The 17,724-nt window shown below is 50.4% G+C and overlaps 7 protein-coding genes across 7 annotated transcripts; 4 read left to right on the forward strand and 3 right to left on the reverse strand.

Annotated features, from left to right (window-relative positions):
• Window positions 1-928: 928 nt before the first annotated feature.
• COCCADRAFT_92069 (uncharacterized protein) lies at window positions 929-3,090 on the forward strand (the record flags this gene model as incomplete). The annotated part of the gene is made up of 2 exons (XM_007712525.1): window positions 929-1,954; window positions 2,005-3,090. The coding sequence occupies 2 exons, from the start codon at window positions 929-931 to the stop codon at window positions 3,088-3,090; spliced, it is 2,112 nt and encodes a 703-aa protein (XP_007710715.1).
• A 1,286-nt stretch (window positions 3,091-4,376) lies between these two features.
• On the reverse strand, window positions 4,377-5,290 carry COCCADRAFT_92094 (uncharacterized protein; the record flags this gene model as incomplete). The annotated part of the gene is made up of 2 exons (XM_007712526.1): window positions 4,377-4,930; window positions 4,999-5,290. The coding sequence occupies 2 exons, from the start codon at window positions 5,288-5,290 to the stop codon at window positions 4,377-4,379; spliced, it is 846 nt and encodes a 281-aa protein (XP_007710716.1).
• A 176-nt stretch (window positions 5,291-5,466) lies between these two features.
• Window positions 5,467-6,207, forward strand: COCCADRAFT_24989 (uncharacterized protein; the record flags this gene model as incomplete). The annotated part of the gene is made up of 1 exon (XM_007712499.1): window positions 5,467-6,207. One exon carries the CDS (start codon window positions 5,467-5,469, stop codon window positions 6,205-6,207), a length of 741 nt encoding a protein of 246 aa, XP_007710689.1.
• A 2,842-nt stretch (window positions 6,208-9,049) lies between these two features.
• On the reverse strand, window positions 9,050-10,064 carry COCCADRAFT_3734 (uncharacterized protein; the record flags this gene model as incomplete). Its single annotated transcript, XM_007712490.1, has 2 exons — window positions 9,050-9,777; window positions 9,830-10,064. 2 exons carry the CDS (start codon window positions 10,062-10,064, stop codon window positions 9,050-9,052), a joined length of 963 nt encoding a protein of 320 aa, XP_007710680.1.
• Window positions 10,065-10,227: 163 nt separating this feature from the next.
• COCCADRAFT_24991 (uncharacterized protein) lies at window positions 10,228-10,656 on the forward strand (the record flags this gene model as incomplete). Its single annotated transcript, XM_007712500.1, has 1 exon — window positions 10,228-10,656. The coding sequence occupies one exon, from the start codon at window positions 10,228-10,230 to the stop codon at window positions 10,654-10,656; it is 429 nt and encodes a 142-aa protein (XP_007710690.1).
• A 971-nt stretch (window positions 10,657-11,627) lies between these two features.
• On the reverse strand, window positions 11,628-13,133 carry COCCADRAFT_91972 (uncharacterized protein; the record flags this gene model as incomplete). Its single annotated transcript, XM_007712527.1, has 3 exons — window positions 11,628-12,066; window positions 12,136-13,022; window positions 13,074-13,133. The coding sequence occupies 3 exons, from the start codon at window positions 13,131-13,133 to the stop codon at window positions 11,628-11,630; spliced, it is 1,386 nt and encodes a 461-aa protein (XP_007710717.1).
• A 283-nt stretch (window positions 13,134-13,416) lies between these two features.
• COCCADRAFT_3736 (uncharacterized protein) lies at window positions 13,417-15,133 on the forward strand (the record flags this gene model as incomplete). The annotated part of the gene is made up of 2 exons (XM_007712491.1): window positions 13,417-13,754; window positions 13,810-15,133. 2 exons carry the CDS (start codon window positions 13,417-13,419, stop codon window positions 15,131-15,133), a joined length of 1,662 nt encoding a protein of 553 aa, XP_007710681.1.
• Between the last annotated feature and the right edge of the window lie 2,591 nt (window positions 15,134-17,724).

Raw genomic sequence — 17,724 nt, forward strand, 5'->3', positions numbered from 1 at the left:
TTGCTATTACGTAGTTGCGCATGTGCAGCCGACACCTCTGCCTGCAAAGTCCTGATAGCCCGTCCGGTGGGAGATGAAGAGGCCAAGCAATCCGGCCCACCCAGTCAGGACTTCACACACACCCTGGCCGGGACACGTGACCACTGTAGAAGCCCCCTTCACGGGCGGCAGCGTGAAATGAGGCGAAAATGGTTTCGAGGCCCGTCCGGTGTTTCGCGTGCAGTGTGCAGTTTGCAGAAAACAAGTGCTTCACCCACTCCCGGCCTGTCGTGTCCCATCTCCGTGTCTTTGCCGTGTCGTTGTTTCGAAGCGGCAGTCTTCTCCACGCCCGCATCACGCCTGTGCCTGCGCCGTCGCCTCGCCCATCTGGCCACTAAAGCAGTGCAGTGAGACGAGCCCGACGACACCTCCTGCTCTCCCCAAGCCGCCATCCATACCGCCCTCCCCCACCACCGCTCATCCACCAGCCCGGCCCACCCAACAGAGAGGCTGTTGCTGTGCTGCGTGCCCCCGTTGCAGCCTTGCGAAGCCCTGCACCATCGCTCCTCGACGTCGCACGGCATTCCGCCAGCAGCACCCACACACACGCCTCTATACACCCACCCGCCCCCCAGACGACACCCGACACCCGACACCCGACACCTCTGCGCGAGTGTCTCCCGCCGCGACGCATGAGTGTCTGAGCGACCTGAGCCCCCGTCGTGCCCTCGTTGCTTGTTTGGCGGCCTGTCACGCTGCTGTCGCGCCGCTAAAAACGGAGACCACGGGAAGCGTGCAGGAAAAGTGACGCTGGACTCTGTAAACACAACCTCGCCCTGCCCTCCCCACCACCTCGCCAATGACGGCAGTCGCGCCCCCCGTCAACTACCAGAATATCAACCGCCAGGCATGGAGCGCTGAGGGCGTCCCCAACGGCGGTGCCATCTTCATGCCGCGGAAGAGTGCACAGCGCTCAAACTCGTCGTCGAGCCTGTCGTCACAAGCATCTGCATCCTCCACCCTCTCTGCCTCGTCATCCTCATCACACCCAAACGGTACCGCCCCCCTCAACGCCGCCGACTGGGCTGCCACCCGCAAAGCAAAAGCCCCAAAGGGACTATGGCCCGCAACAAAGACTGAGCCCATCGCAGGAATCACCGCAGCACGAACACAGCCCATCGCTTCCGCAGGCCCTGGTTCCTCGGCCGCCTCGGCCATGAGCGCCCTCCAGGCCCCCTCTGCAATGGTCCCCTCGCAGCACAATGGCCCCGGCCAGGCCCAGCAACAGGCCAACGGCGCACAGCGGGCACAGGGCCAGGAGAGCACCGCCGTCCTGCACCTCGTCCCCATGAACGGCACGTTTGAGCGCAAGACCATCACCGTCCCCTTCTTCCCCGACGTCCTCCGCATCGGCAGACAGACCAACAACAAGACAATACCCACCCCGCTTAACGGATACTTCGACTCAAAGGTTCTCTCGAGACAGCACGCCGAGGTTTGGGCAGACCGACAGGGCAAGATATGGATTAGAGATGTCAAGTCGTCCAATGGAACCTTCGTCAACGGCTCCCGCTTGTCACAAGAGAACAGAGATTCGGAGCCACACGAGCTACGCGAATCAGACATGCTGGAACTCGGTATCGATATTGTCAGCGAAGATCAAAAGACCATTGTGCACCACAAGGTCGCAGCACGTGTTGAACATGCCGGCATATATACCCGCTCGAGTAATGAGATGATGGACCTCAATTTCGGCGAACTCGAAGGATCCCAAATGTCAAACATGATGGGCGGCGGCAACCAACAACAAATGCCGGGTATGCGAGGTCGCACTGGCAGTCAGAGTTCCATGAACGGCCAGCGGCTCCAGGGTCCTGGTGCCATGCCCAACTACACAAATGGCCTCCCACAACCCCGCCATCCTAATTTCTGGTTGCAGCCTATAACAATGGAACAGGTAGTCAAGAAGCTCAACGTGAGTCCAACTTGATGAATACCCCTGCTTGATGTTGCTAACAACAGTAGACGGAGATTAAAGCTGCCAAGCAACAGTCGCAAGATCTCCAACAAGCCCACCAATACATCAATGCTATCCTCTCCGCAGATCCCAAGAAGGAACCTTCCAAGTCATCTCCCATCAACCAAGTCAAGATCTCTCCAATCAAGGATAACAGTCTAAAGGCTAGGTTCTCAGATCCACCAGCTCCTCCGCCACAGCAACCTTTGCCTGAAAAACCCGACGTTGCATCTTCTCTTAAAAGGTCAGACACTGAGCGCGCCAAGACCGGCTCGCCTGTACGCTCCGACCCACAGTTGTCTACGCTCACTGAAGCCTTGACCAATGCCAAGAAGGAGATTGAACTACAAGGCATGCGGTTACGCGATCTGGAGACTCTGTTAAACGAAGAGCGCCGCGCAAGAGAAGACGCCGAGGAGCGAGCGGCTCGTCTTGAGCGTGAGACGAACCGGGACCACAGTGATGCGGAGACCGTAGTAGGAGAAGACGACTCGGAAAAAATCGACCCGATTGAGCCAGAGCACGAAGAGCCTACTGGTTTAGAGAGCGGAAGCCCTATCCCTCCAACTATCGATGATACTACAGCGCGGCTACAGTCTCGTCTCGACCTGATGATGTCGGAAATGAATGAGATGAAGCAGCAGATGGAGCGCTACCGCGAGCGAGCCGAAAGCGCAGAAGCCAACAGCAAGTCGCTAGCAGAGATGATCGAAAACATCAGAAAGGACAATGCAAAAGCCGCCAGTAAGGACGCTCTCTGGCGAAGCAGAAATGACGCTGCATCTGCGAAACCCGACGTGAAGGCCGATGCTGATGTCAACGAGGCTGAAGAGGGCGAAATCACCATTATCAGAGAAGAAGATCTTGGCGACGATGGCCCAGAAACGTCGCCTCCTGCGCAGAGCCAACAAAATGGGCATGCCGTTGCGCAGAACGGCGCAAAGCAGTCAGGGAAATCGACTGCCTTGGTCGCTCATAGGCTAGATCGAGATTCCATGTACTATGGTGGTCCGGTCGGAGCAATGGTGACAGTTGTTGCAATAGGTGTAGCTGTCATGGCCATGCTTAATCAATACCCCAAGGGCGAGCGTTGAGCAGACGAGTGCAAGATGGAGTTCTGTCCTACCGGAAGAAGCTGGTCTCCCGGGGCGGCGACATTAGAAGTGGCTTTTGGAGAAGACACGATGCTCCTGGTCAACAGTCATGGCAACTGCTAGAGTCTGAGCATTACAAGAGAAGAGGCCAAACACACAAGACATCGACATGTTCACCCTAGCAAGCTCGGGTCACACTACAACTTCTCCTGCTTCTTGCACTATTGGCCGCAGCGCTTGTTGCATTCCTTGTGCACGGTGCTGCGCCAACATGACGCATCTTTTCCAACATTATCGTTATGACTGCAACGACCTCACCAAATACAGCCATTCTGCCTTAGACATCCAATCGAATATCCAACAACATCACCCACATACCGATACCTGGACGCTTACTTCAAACCACACCTAATGTCTTGTAACGACATTAGACCAGCACAACAACAATATTTTCCTTGCCTGTTTCCTACAACTTCGGCGTACACCATCCCGGCTGCCCCCTTTGCGTCGGGGGACATGCCCATCTTTTTCTTATATCTTACTCGGCGTTCGAGGGAACTGGGGACGGAGGCCATTTTGCGTGCCGCATACTTTGGGAAATAATCATGTCCGTTTTTTTTTTGCGTCTCCTTAATCCGCTACATGGGAGTTTCTTCCTCTCTCTTCACCTTTTGTTCAAAGGGGCGTTGGTGAAAAGCGAGGGACATGTTTACTTGTTCTTCTGCCTTGAGCCATACGCGCATATCGACAGACATTCTTTGGAAGGACCGATGGGGGATTAACTGACTATATTTTCCTTTGTTGCAGAGTTCCTTTTCTTGTTTTGTGTTTGGTTGGCTTTGCTTTGGAATATACTGGTTCGTTCTTCTTTCCTTTTCTTCTTTCTTCTACTACTTTTTTTTGCGTTGGAAATTGGCATCATGGAACTTATGATGGGTCGAGGGGAAGGGATTAGGGAGGCGGACTGTGTGTGTTGTTCGGTAAAGTTGGTGGAGGGTGAGGCACAATTGGGGGGAGTTAGTTGGAAGGGAGGGATGGAAACAAAGTCGCTCGTGATTACCTCATTTTCCTTCTTCACATTCTCCTATGTTCCGGACAACCCTTTCTTCAATGATAAATATTTGCCCTGAGCCTTTTTTTCTCACTTCTCTTGAATGCATGGTCTGGGATAGATTACTATGTGGTGTTTGGTATGCTTTGTATGTACATACCAAAAAGGGACTCATATTGTCACTTATTGAACAACAAGAAGAAAAAAAAGAAGATATTCCGATATGCTTTTTTTTTTACTTGAGCCCAATACTAACACTCACCGAACTCACCATGCGTAACCTCGTCTCAGGAATCTCCTCATCGTCGCCCCCTCCTTCTTCCCGTCCTTGCTGCTCCCCTTCCACACCAACCTCGACATCATCAACCGCACTCACACTCCCCATTTCAATCCTCACCCTACAATCCGCCTCGGCCTGGAAATACAACGCAATCTCCAGCGCCCGCGGTATCGCTCTCCCCGTCGCCTTGAGATATACTTCCTCTCCGCCACCCGCACCGCCGTCTGCACCTCTCTTCCGCGCCGCTTCCCCCGCTATCTCGCGCTCCACGATGCGCGCATCCAGCTTCCCGTTTGCCTCTGCGAAGCGCCCTCTACCCAGCGCTTTTTCCCGTGTCGAAACCGATTGCTTGTGTCGCTGGGATATTTGCGCCAGGAGCTTGCGCACGCGTTTTAGAGCGGAGATGTAGGGGCTCGAGGCGGTTATGTAGAGGACTTTCGGGTGCTGGGATGAGGCGAAGGGGGTGGGGAGGGCGGGGTGGAGGAGGGGCCGTTTGGATATTTTGGCGTCTGTGGGGTTGGAGTTAGTGGGGAGAGGGAGGGAAGGAAGGAAGGACGGGGAGAGGGAGAAGACGTACTGGGTGGGAGTTTGGCGAGTTTTTGACGTTTTGAACGGGTGGTGGGGTGGTGGGTTGAGGGTTGTACTGGGGGTTTAGAATTCGGTTGACCCTTTTTTGTTGGTTTCTGAGGGGCTGTTGGGTTTTCTTTGCTCGCTGATGTTGTACTGGGCGATGAGGTAGTCTTGCTCGAGGGTGGTTGTGGTTGCCCGCATGGTGGTGTCGCATCAGTCATTGTGATGTCTTGAGCCGCCGAAGCTGATTGAGTCTGAGCCTTGACCTGGCCGTTTACCGAGCGCTTCTTTCCAGCCATTGTTCCGAGCGGTACGAAAAACGAGTTGTGGTTGTGGAAGGAGTGTGAAAGAGATCTGGAGGGACATGTCGCGTCGCGTCACAAAATCTTTATCGATAAAGGCTACTATCAACGGCTTCGGTCTCCCTTACAATCGCTCAACCCCACAACCCCCCCAACAGCATGCACATGTAATAATGACTTCTATAGTGAGCCCAATGCGGCAAAAACTCCTTCATATCCATCTCCCAGGCCTCGTCCCCTACGCCACAGCCGCCCGCCTGCAAGAAACACTCGTCTCCCGTTTCCTCGCCGCAAAGCCGCCCTCCACCACACCCTTGCCCCCTCCACACATCATAACCGCCTCCTTTCACCCCGTATACACCTGCGGCCGCCGCGAAATCGGCAGCGTCTCCCCAGCCCAACAGGCCCATCTGCGTGCAGACGGCCGCGCCGACTTCGTCGAAGCCCTACGAGGCGGGCAAACCACATTCCACGGACCCGGCCAACTCGTCGCATACCCAATTCTCGACTTGCGCTCGCACAAGCTCACGCCCAGGCATTATGTCTGTCTGCTAGAAAAGAGTGTGATAGCTACGTGTGCGCAGTTTGGTGTCAAGGCTATGACGACGGAGCATACGGGTGTGTGGACGAGTCCTGATGATAAGATCGCGGCCATTGGCGTGCATATGCGGCGGAATGTGACGAGTCATGGGGTTGGGCTGAATGTTGATACGGATTTGTGGTGGTTTGATCGCATTGTGGCGTGTGGATTGGAGGGGAAGAGGACGACGAGTTTGCAGCGTGAGGGGTGCGAGGGGTTGAGTGTTGAGGGTGTTGGGAAGGTTTTTGTGGATGAGGTTGCGGAGAGACTTGTGGGTGTGGATGGGGTGGAGCGGTTAGGGGAGCAAGAGGTGGAGAAGATGTTGAGGATGTGAATTGAGGTTGGCCGTTGGATTCTCCGCTGTGAATGGTGTCAGGATTGAATAGTGATGGGATTAGATGAGATGGTTGGTACCCGGTAGAGATGTCTTTCCTGATAGCATGGTAAGCGCCTGGCTGTAGTATATAGATACTGTAGATCGTCGTCTAGATATCAAGGCCTTTTCAATTACGAAAAGCCATGGTCCTCAATCAATTGCTGATTGTGTGCCTGAGACAAACATCATAGACTCTTCAAACTAAGATGCCTAGACTTCCCCCTGTCTCCAGTTCCCAAGAACGCTTGCTTCCATTTACTTGCTTACTACTCCCCAACTCACAAATACCCATCTTCTTTTCGCACAATCTAAACACCTTCTCGAATCCCTTGCAGTCTTATCAGAAAGAAAAATTTCCCATTGTACTAAGCTTCTCCGAACATCATCGGCCAAAACCATAGCACAGAAACCCTTTACTTTTTTCTCCCTCTTCCACCCCTGTAACCAAACCTTACAAGGAACATACCCCCAGCGCGACCAGTGGCTTGCTGATGATCCTCAGGGTCTTTTCGGCACGACGACTTAGAGTTTGGCCGAGGGCGTGCCGGAGTCGGTCCGATTTCTATTTATCTACTTTTGGCCTGTGTACTGTACCCTAGCCCAGGCATCTGCTAAAGTGTCGTTGAGTGCTATAGTGAGTGCATTTGGAGACTTGACTTTTTGTAGAGAGGCGGCTCTCAATGAGAAGTTACTAAGTCAGTGAGTTCACAGAGAAGGAGGTTTTGTGCTAGTTGTCTAGGTTAGATTAGATGGAGACTGGGTTCTTGCTTGTAGTAATGATGCCGTGATACTGACAACAACCCTACGTTGGTGTTTGGACGTAAGGTCGCATCTGCACTGTTAACTACCAGAAGCTTCGAACTCCCAATCTGGCAATTGGGCATATGCATGCCTGTTTTCAATTTTCCTTTTCTTCCTCCTCCAGTCAAAAGAAAATATAGGGCTCAAGTGCAGCGAAGAGCGTCGTTAAATCAACGTACGTTGTCTTTTGTCTTTCCTTTTCTCTTCAACGCCTTTTCCCACGTGCTTAGTATTCGCATAGTTGATGGGCATACTCAGATCACCAGACGAAATCAAAACAAAGCTACAGAAAAACGTACGATTCAACATGATGAGAGTTCCAGATTCTTCGTTCTAGAAGATAATGGGTGGTGGTGGGACACGTCTGCCTCCCCAATATCTCCCACAGTAACCTCGGCCACACGACATGCACAATCAAGATTCCAACATGTCAGTGAGCCCCTGTTCCTTGTTATTGGCTGATGTAATAGCTACTTCTCTCCGTTTTCGCACACACGCATATATCTCTTGACGAGATTCATATGTCCCACATCTGCACAAATACTCATTCATTTTTCCCTTGCAGCCATGGCGGTAAACCGCAACACGCGTCGTGTCCTGGGCATGCATTTGTATGCATGCTAACACGTACAACTCGTGATTTTTGTGGAGCGTGACGATCCAGCTGGAGCACTTGGCAGTCAGCCATGGCGCCAGCCGAACCAGATGAAAATAAAATAAAATAAAAAAACTCCATTCTGCCCTCATCTCTTACCCCTTTGGTTCCAGAAGCGGATCTTGTGCTTGTAAAGACGCTTTGGCTGGCCGATCTGGAGGCGTTTTCTTCGTCTCAGGGTTTGGGAGCGAGATCACTGCCCCCACTGTAGCCATGATCCCTGAAGACATTTGCGTGTCTGCGCCGATAACCATGCATGGCTCGTTTCTTTTTCTTTTCTCTTAATCTTGTACGACAGGTGATGCGGCATGACATGTTTCTCATATAAATATGCGTAGCGGCCCATGCCACAGTGTAGTCTTTCTCCCAGCAAGGCATACAGTACGCCACTGGTCCCATTTCCCCTCACTTATTCGGAAACCGGGTAATGATTCTTTCTCGTGGCGAGGATATTAGCAACCCGGGCAGAGGCGTGGAAGTGTCTGGCCCCACTCAACCCGGCACCGATTGAGGTCCCGTATTCAGGCTATTTGATGACAGATCGATCCAAGGGACCCGAGGAGCTAATCATTCGGATGCAGTCCGCATGTGCTGGTGTGGGTACAACATGGGGAGAAACCCATTTTCGATACGCGAACAAGCGCTTGTGTACCGAGTGTGCTATGGGCGTCCGCGCTAACATAGCGAATATGTACAGGGGTGGTTGCAATGACGGGAGCCACTAGTAATTCGCTCAGAGTGCCGCATAGAGAGCATGCCGATGTAATCCCAATCTGGCCTCGAGCCAACCAGGGACTTGGAACTGCAGATGTATTTTCTTATTCATGACTGTTAAGACTCCACTCGACGTTGGAGTTTGTGACACATTCCACAAAGAGTCTTGTTTACCATGGGTTGAACGCATAACCGAGCGATCCATCGTGTCTCGAAGCCCCTGTATCTCCTCGGCTCGGAGATTGCCTTGTTGCACGCAACGTCGCTTGAATTATAGAGTTTATGTAGTTTGATATCTTGCATAACTCTGTTACTCATTACGCATACTCATACTCGAGGTTTGGCTACCCGCATTACATATTTCTTCTGCTAGTTGTGAAAGGGATGCTAAAGCAACGCCGATGAAACAAGCCACATTATTGGCTATGAGCCCCGGAAAGTCTTCCAGTGGCTTCCAGACAACTGCACCAATCTCAGAAAAAACAATCAGAACGCTATGGGCCATGTTGGCATCTCATCACCGACTCTTATTCTGGAGGTGTTGCCTACCAAATGATACCAGCAGACTCCATGAAATGCAATAGTATAATATCATCCCACGTTTTTACAACTAATTACGGCTGCATATGGTTAGTCTATCGTCTCTGAATGCTGTGTGAATGGACTCACTCTGTACGACCCATTCACAACCATTGGCTCGGTCTGCCCCACGACGGTGGCGTCGGTGTCCATGCGCACGTGTAGTGTCATTCCCATGTGCAATGTGCCGTTCAAGGTGTTTGCCGCGTTTTGCGCCAACTCTTTCGAGGCAAACTTGGCAGTGGCGGCGCCTTTGAAAGCCCCTGTCCTGTTGTCTCGGATGAACTGAATGTCAATTGCATAGCCTACAGTCTGTAACAGTAGAGCATTGAGGTCATCCATAGTGCATTTGAAGCTCAAATTTCGAATAAAGATACCTCGAGCTTCCGTGAGTATGGCTCCACGCTGAATGTTGACGGGGATTCCGTTGGTGGTAGTCGAGTACACCGGTGGGTTTGACAGAGGGTAGGCTGGGTAAGTTGGAACATGGGCGTATCCTGGCTGCTGCTGTGGATAGGCTTGCATCTGTGGATATGTCGAATACATGTAGCCGGACTGTGCTGACATGTATGGGGCTGACGTTTCAACAGGTGCCGCTCTGCCACCCCCCAACTGGTTCACTCTTGCAATGTCAATGCCGCAACGCCCATTGGAGTGGCCACCTTCTGGGACTTCAGGAAATACTGTAGAACAGTTACACCGCATCAACCGGTAGCCGTCACCCCTACGGCTGGTTTCCCAGACATGCACAAGCATGCCTCTGGCTCTGTGATATACTTCTGCCATCAAATCAGTTGTGCCTCACCGTTATTTGGAACCAAATATACATACTGAATACCGCATCTGCATCTTCCCTGTCTTTTAGTCGACACCATCCTTGCATCTCTCCTCTTCTATGGCCCTGGCTTGAGTACACATCAGCCCATCCTGGTTGCTCCTTGACCACTTTACGAAGATGATCTTTGAATTCTTGCCATCCAGCTAGGTATGGTGCATAGCGCATGACGCCAGATACCACGAGCAAATAATCTCCATCCCCCTCTTTCCATGAGCCTGGGTACGACATGCCGGCGAGAAGCAAGTAGCTGAAGTTGAAAAGTTTGAAAAATGAACAATTATGTAGCTTCCAGGTACAAATGAGACAGAATAGCCTTTTCGGTATACCTATAAAGAGTGGGAGAATGTGAAAAGAAAATGAAGTCTGGCTTCGGAAGATAGAATCGTACAAGATGACTTCTGGGACATATGGTAGTACCGGCGCTGTTCTTATGCCTTCTCTTCCGCGGGCTCATCAATGTCATATCTCTACCGGTGCATACCATGACCTATTAATGGCTGAGAGTTTTCATTCTGTCGTCGTCCAGGCTCACCTGGCTGGTGTGGGCGGTGGCGTCAAGGGGGCGTCGAAAAGTGAGGCCATAGGGTCCACCCGTTTCCCCGGGATCTTTGCTAGGGCCATACCCGAGCCGGTGGCCGAGATCCTGCAGGACCGTGAAGCGTCATTGGATACGCCTCATGATTATTGTCGAATCATTCTTGAACCTCTGTCAGCTCTTTCAAACACACCGCAGCACCCACGAAGATCTCACCGCTCTTCAGACTGGACGTCTTCAGCAGACCGCATCTTCAGCTTCAGCTGTGCATTATATACCGTGTAGCGTGGCTTTACGTACATAACCGGACAAAGCAATTCGTGTTGGTCTTGGCTTGCAGGTCAAGGCATGTCAATTGAATGTGTTGACTATACATTGGTTCTCTGAAGTAGCCAGATATAGTGTTTTTGGCTCGGAATTAGTGCAGCGGCTAAACAAGGAGAAATGAAAAAGAATTCTAAAACTACTCCCTCAAGCTAGAAAATGCAGTGCCTAAGCTAGAGCATAAAGAATACTTCCCTATTCAAGTTACCTCGATATAGGAGAATCGCTAAACTAATGTAGATCTTACACTTACCGCACGAGGCAAGATTTATGCGAAAATTATGGAAAATATGGAAAATTTTAGGGATGAAAATCAGCCGACCACCGATCAGATCAGGGATGAGCCTCCAATTGAAGCATATTCTTCCTCCGCCGCCTCCTTCTTGGCCTTTTCCTTCTTGGTCTTCTTCTTCTCTACGTCTGGCTTCTCCGCCACCGCAGAAGCTGCCAAAAAAAACGTAGCTCAAGGTATTCATTAAGTATTACATATAAGACAGGTAAATTTCAATAGCCTAGCTCGCGGTGCTAAAGAGAGATACAGTTTAAGCTCTACGTACAACCATAACCTGCGGGGTAGTAGAGTTTTAGCATCACATCTGCTTCTTCAATTATAATAGCTTGAATTCAAAGTTGTGATAGCCGCCGATGCTGAAGCTCTAGCAATGATAGTCAATAATATTGTGACGTTTTTGAACAGCCTGCAGATTCGAACCTACATAATCAATAAAGTTCGCGACCAACTCCTCCTCGCTCTATACCGAGACTTCACTTGTGAAAAACGCGGACTCATTTTGTTTTAACAGGTATAGGTAATTCGGATATTGGGTGGCTTGGCTCTGGCGCAGAAGGTCGCTTACCAGTCAGGCGTTGGCTCATCGTAATGAAGCCGGTCCAAAAACTGACAAATGCAGACAGTCGAGAATTTTGTCAACTCAACGAGATCTCCAAACAATGAGCTTCTGGTCGAACCCACCGCTTATCAGGTACTCGCCCTTTTCGCCATTGTTCATGATGTGACCAGACCAGAGGCAACGGAGTTTGGAGCCAGCATCATGTGCCTCCAGAGACGAAACCAGTTTCCCGCTCTTTGCCTCGATACCGCGTACGACCCCATCATCAGAGCTTACATACACACCTGAACCGTCCGGACGCCAAACCAAACGTGGCGTTGAGTAAGATGTTTGTGGCGCCAGAGTGGATACGTTGACTAATATAGCGGCTTCCTCCTTATCCGCAATAGCCAGTTCAGCCCGAGCTTGCGACGCTTGTGTGACAGCTCCATCTGAGTGTGCATTAACACCCGCAGCGGGTCCAGAAGAGCGTGTGGGGGGGAGCAGAAGCTTTACTATCAGCAACTTCATATGTGGCGTGCTGCACACGCAATAGATCACACATTAGCAGTTGTACAGTATCACATGCATCTCATGCGCATAGACTCACCTCGATGTTGCGACAGCGATCATATGTGGATTTGTAGGACAGATCTCTATATCAGAGGGAGTAAACGCCACCCAAGCGTTTGAGTGAGGAGCAAGGTTTTGCTTCCCTAGAAGGGTAAAATTTGGTGAATCTGAGCTGGGAACGGAGTAATAGTGCAGGAATGTAGAGTCTCTTCTAGCAACTATAAGGGTGGGCGTGCCATCTCCAGGCAATGTGACAAACATGGTTGATTCTGGTATACTCGGTAATGTTAGAGTCGCTATTGGGTCCCCGAGCCTTGGCTTTTCGGTGCTGATATCAAGCTTGTATAGGAATACCTTAGCATCCCAACCTGCGCTTGCGACGAAGATGGAAGTCTCGTCTACCGAAAAAGTAGATATCTTGACGAGATATTTGTTGTGGTCCTTGCGTTCTTCTATCACAGTGCTGCTGGCCGTATTGAATAGAGTCAGCTTGCCTGACATTGAGGCGATCAGGATATGTTGAGTATCTACAGGTACGACATCCAAAGTCGGTGAATCTTGGAAACCGGAAAATGTGTGAGCAAGTTCAAACTCTTGAGTGTGTGGATCCATCAAGTGTAAGTGACGGTCAGCAGTAGTGACCGCAATATACTGCCGAACGTCTGTTGCAGATGGTAGCAAGAGATCCAAGACCGCTACACTAAGTATATTCGACCGATTTGGGAGAGTTCCTACGACCTTCGGATCGGCAGGTGCTTGGACAGTCCATTCTTGCTTGGTGTCATCAATACCAAGCTTTTCAAAGTTGAGGCTAAGATCGAATTTCTTCTTCTCTTGCAAGACAGACTCAATTGTGACCTGGTCATTCGGGGCTGCGCCAATATCAGGAGGCAGTTCAGCTTCCTGCACGAAGCTGCTCAATGTCTAATCTGGTGTAAGTGGGTGTATACTAGCTCAAGGATGAGGTGACGTCACCTGTTTGTATCCATTAGCTCTCAGAAATCGCGCCACTAACTCGGCTGCAGATGGAAGCATGGTGTTTAATTGTAGACGTTGCTTTTTCAATACTCTATGAACTGGCTGACTTCAAATAGACATGTCCAGTGTAGGGGATGCATAGTGGTTCTGGTGAGGGGAGACTGGATGGAGCTAGCGACTTTATCGATAATGATGGTCCCCACAATGTACCCCAAAGAAGATTCTGTAGAAGAAAAAGCGGCACAACAAGAACACGGCGACTCCCCATTCAATACTTGTTAAAAATGGAGGCAAGTTACAATGTGCCGGGTTTCATCGCCATCCCTGACCATGGCAGGATATGATCATCCTGCGTCGACAATTGACTGAGAAATTGGTCGCACTGCAGCACGCTACACCTGAGCAGCCTTACAGCATTGCGCATCGGCTGAACCTAGCCAGAGCCTATAAGGATCTTGGCTATCCAGATCTTGCTGTAGGAGATGCCTATAAAGCACTGATATTAGTGGATGAGCTGGTTGAAGAAGGCGAATACCATGATGAAGCCCTAGAGGCTGCACGCACAGATCTTGTTCCAGAAAAGATGGCCGACTTATCCATGAGTGCCGAAAAAGAAGCCGTTCCTTCAGAGTATGAAGACATCACGAATTATGCGCAAACACAGTGGTCAAGAACAGCGTATGTAAGCTATTCTGGATTGATTGAAAAATTTAAGAGAAGCTGATTTGTCGAGGCATGATATCCTTATCGAAAGCCTATTAGACTGTGGATGCTTGCGCAGTGCGTTCGACTACATTGCTCGCGCGATGAAAGCATTCCCTGATGATACTGCCTTCAAAACCCACGATGACTCTTTGTCAAAAAGTCTGAAATCCTACTGTGAGCAGAACAGAGAAAATTTTGAGGATATCGAGGTCGATGGTTATCCCGACAAAGGACTTGTTCGTCGAGAAAAATATCCCTGGAATGACCACGAGCCAGATCGGTTCTCGGCAGAATGTTTGGACTTTCTCAACGAAGAACTAACAGAAATAGCACCAAAACTGGAAGTGAGGATCTCTGAGTTACCTCTTCTCGCCACTACCTCATCTGTAGACGGGAAATGTCCAGAATCACAGTTTACCAAGCAACTAGGGTTATTTGCCAAGGAGGATATAGCCCCTGGAGAAACCATACTAGAAGAGAAGTCGCTTCTCACTGGCATATCGAGACTACACGAGTCATATTGCGATGCTTGCAGCATACCTCTCTCGCAATCCGCGGACACAGCCAGCGAAAACATAACGTGTGAAGAATGCAACGAGGTCTTCTTCTGCAGCGAAGAATGCCATGACCTCGCCCAAGATCACTACCACCCTTCGATATGTGGAGTAAGCGTCGACCAAAGCAAGGTGTCTGCTCGTGAAGCAGCCGATCATCTCTATAGCCTTCTGCTTGTTCGTGCACTGGCATTGGCAGAGACCCAGGAGCTTCACCCCCTAGAACTAAAAGAGGTCCGCTACATTTGGGGTGACTATCATGGAAAGGATCTCGATACTGTGTGGCAAACCGATTCAGCAGGTCATCTGACTGATCCTTTTGGAAATGTGCCGCAAACATTGTCCTTTTCCTTCAAGAGCAATGTACTCATGCCAATCCATGTTCTGGAGCAGATAGATGTGAACATCTTTACCCAAAGCGATCGCTATGACACCTGGGTTTTCAACACGCTGTATGCCAAATTCCGAGGAACAGCATCAGCACAACAGGGAATGGATGGAAGACCTGAGATTAGCGCTGTTCACCCCATGTGGTGTCTTGCAAATCACAGCTGCGATCCAAATGTGGCGTGGGAGTGGCGTGGGTCTATGCGGTTCTGGACACGTAAGGAGCTTGTGGACTGGAAGGGTAGAGACCCAACCAAGGGACCCGGGCTGAAGAAAGACGAGGAAGTTTTTGGTCACTACTGCGATGTGCGGCTTCCAGTCAAGGAAAGGCGAGAGTGGGCTGTCGGAGCGCTGGGAGGCGATTGCATGTGCACCAGATGCATCTGGGAAGATGCGGCCGAACGCAAGTAGGACAACTCGCGACAGATGGCTGATCAACAATCATAGTATTGGAAAAGTCGCTAATGTGGGGCTATCGTTCTGCGGGTATCAAGTTCGTCCATGACTTCTATGAATAGTGCGCTTGAACTGTATCGGCTGAATTAGACATGTCAGACACACCAAGCGGCAGTAAACGAAGTTGATGCAGGATATGTAGAGGGGGATCAAGATGTGGCATTCAAGATGTGGCATTCAAGATGGTTTAGATGAGACCAAACCAATCTTAGCAAGCGTACTGCGCCTCCATGAACCCTAAATGGCATTGTGCATGTGGTAGTAGCATACGCCAGACCACAATCTGATCCTGATCAAGCGTGCCGCTAGATCTCCACATTTGACGTAGATTAGGGCCCCTGCATCATGTTCAGTTTGTGTAAAGCGAGACATTCTTTCGCTTACCATTATAGGATCTTGGTGCACTCAACATCCACACGCCTTTGGTGTACTTTTTTGGCTAGTGGTGAGCGCCATTACCTTTGCATTGCATATACCTGGCATCCGCTTCGTGCCGTTGCCTCAATGTGCATTCTGCCGACTGCCGCTTGAACTGCATTTTCCTCCACATTATCATCTCCCACCGATCCCAAAGCGCCATCGCTTCAAGCGCCATCATCGGCTGACGTTTCGCAACGCGCGCCCGTGCCCGTATATGTAGTGACCAACTCCTTCATAGCCTACATCCCGGCCTCGGGTACTGTACACATCTGATCGGTGGACTTCCCGACGCTAGATATTGTTTTTTCCGACCTCATTTACACCCGAAAACTCTTCGCATGCCTCTCTATGCAACATGCGTCAGAACTTGTCATGACATTCAGGCTGACTTCGCAGCTGCTCCAAACCCGACCTCGATGTTCACGTTGGATTCATCTTTTGTTGATTTCTACCATGCGTGTTTGCACCAGAGTTTGTCGTATCTGGTATTGTTAACGGAGTATTACTGATATTCTTTGACTACCCCGGTTCCTGAACCCTGAGTGCGCTCGTCTGTTGATTGTGAAAACGGAGGCGTTAGTCGGTAAGAGCTGGTGGTAACGGATGACACCGGTGGGCCGTTCAACTCCCACTACATGGACAGAGTCGCGTGAATGCGTAATATTGCCAGTGTCATATAACCCACATTGGGAGAACCGCTAGGAGTACGAAGCGCCATTTCAACGATCCTGCAACTTTTATCGATTTTTAAGCCTGCCACACAGCTGGTGAGTCTTCTTCCCGACAACCAGGTCAGCATTTCCAAAAATGGCAATAGGCGCTCTGGCCGTGCTACCACATTGTGACGTATAAGAGAAAGAGAAAAGCCACATCATTTGATCGACAGGGCTTTGTGATGTATGTAAGACATGTCAAGTGCGGACATGGAAAGGCGGATCGATCCACAAAGGATATGCACTGCACGAATCGTGCATGGCGTGGCGGATTCAGACTACGCAACCACTTCCCAAAATGTGGGGAAGGGTGTTCGATTACGATTCTGGGCTTTGAGGCACCTCGTCGAAGCTTGTATCTGGTACAAAGGTCAATAATCTAATATTCATATATTCTCAAATGCTAGCACTATTAGTCTGGACGACGCCCGGCGACAGCACATGCAAAGCAGTTGGCTTCCAAAGGAAGAAAGCGTAACATCGTATATAAAATGAGTATTTTAACAGCCTGTCTGGCGGAGATACAAGCGTTCGTTACGTGACTAGACGTTAATTACTGTCTAAAAACGGAGATTCCTGAATCCTTATTAGCACGCCAATCAGCGTAGAGAGAGATTCTTAGAGCTAATCAGATTGTGTTTCTTCGTGCACAAAGCCCCTCTAGGACTGATTGTAATATGCAGCTAGAGCTGCAACTATATTGGCAAAGGTTTGTGGATGAAGGATCTTAGCCCTTGTTAACATGTCACGTATGAAAGCCCCGACAAAATGCACGACGGATATACGCGCCCCCACATACATACAGCAACAAGACGGGTACCGCATCCGCCTTACCAAACAGAGAAACCAGGTGACCTCAAGCTACAGCACCGAATTCAGATATACGACAGCAAACCAATCCTCCAGTAATTATTCAAATCTATCCGCTTCACTCTTGTGCCTCGATCCTTACCAACCAACTCAAGTAATATCCACGATTGGAGGCCGTGCTGTTTCCCAAACGCCTCAGACTCAGACCCAAGCCTCGCAAGCAAAACTGCGTCATCTACACTCGTATCTTATGCAACTATCCAGCATACCAGATCCCCCTCCATCACACCCCGGCAAGCAATCAGAAAGTATTTCACACACCCACCCCAGTACCAACTAAAACACCCTAGAATATCACACTGTAACACGGCCGTGCCAGCCCCAACGCACATGTATGTAACCATCCCACTCTTAGCCAGATAGCAAAGTGAAAATGCCTCAGCGGCACAGAAAGCAAACCCGAAGCAACGATACTGCAGCTGTGAGTGTGTGGCTATGCAGATACTCGCAGATCCGCGGAGAAAGGCAGGGCAGGATGGCAATGAGTGCATGGATACGTGTACAGGGTTTAGGGGGTGGGGGGGGGGGGATGGAGCTATGTGC

Source organism: Bipolaris zeicola, assembly GCF_000523435.1.
Source record: "Bipolaris zeicola 26-R-13 unplaced genomic scaffold scaffold_45, whole genome shotgun sequence".
Classification (NCBI taxonomy): Eukaryota; Fungi; Ascomycota; class Dothideomycetes; order Pleosporales; family Pleosporaceae; genus Bipolaris; species Bipolaris zeicola.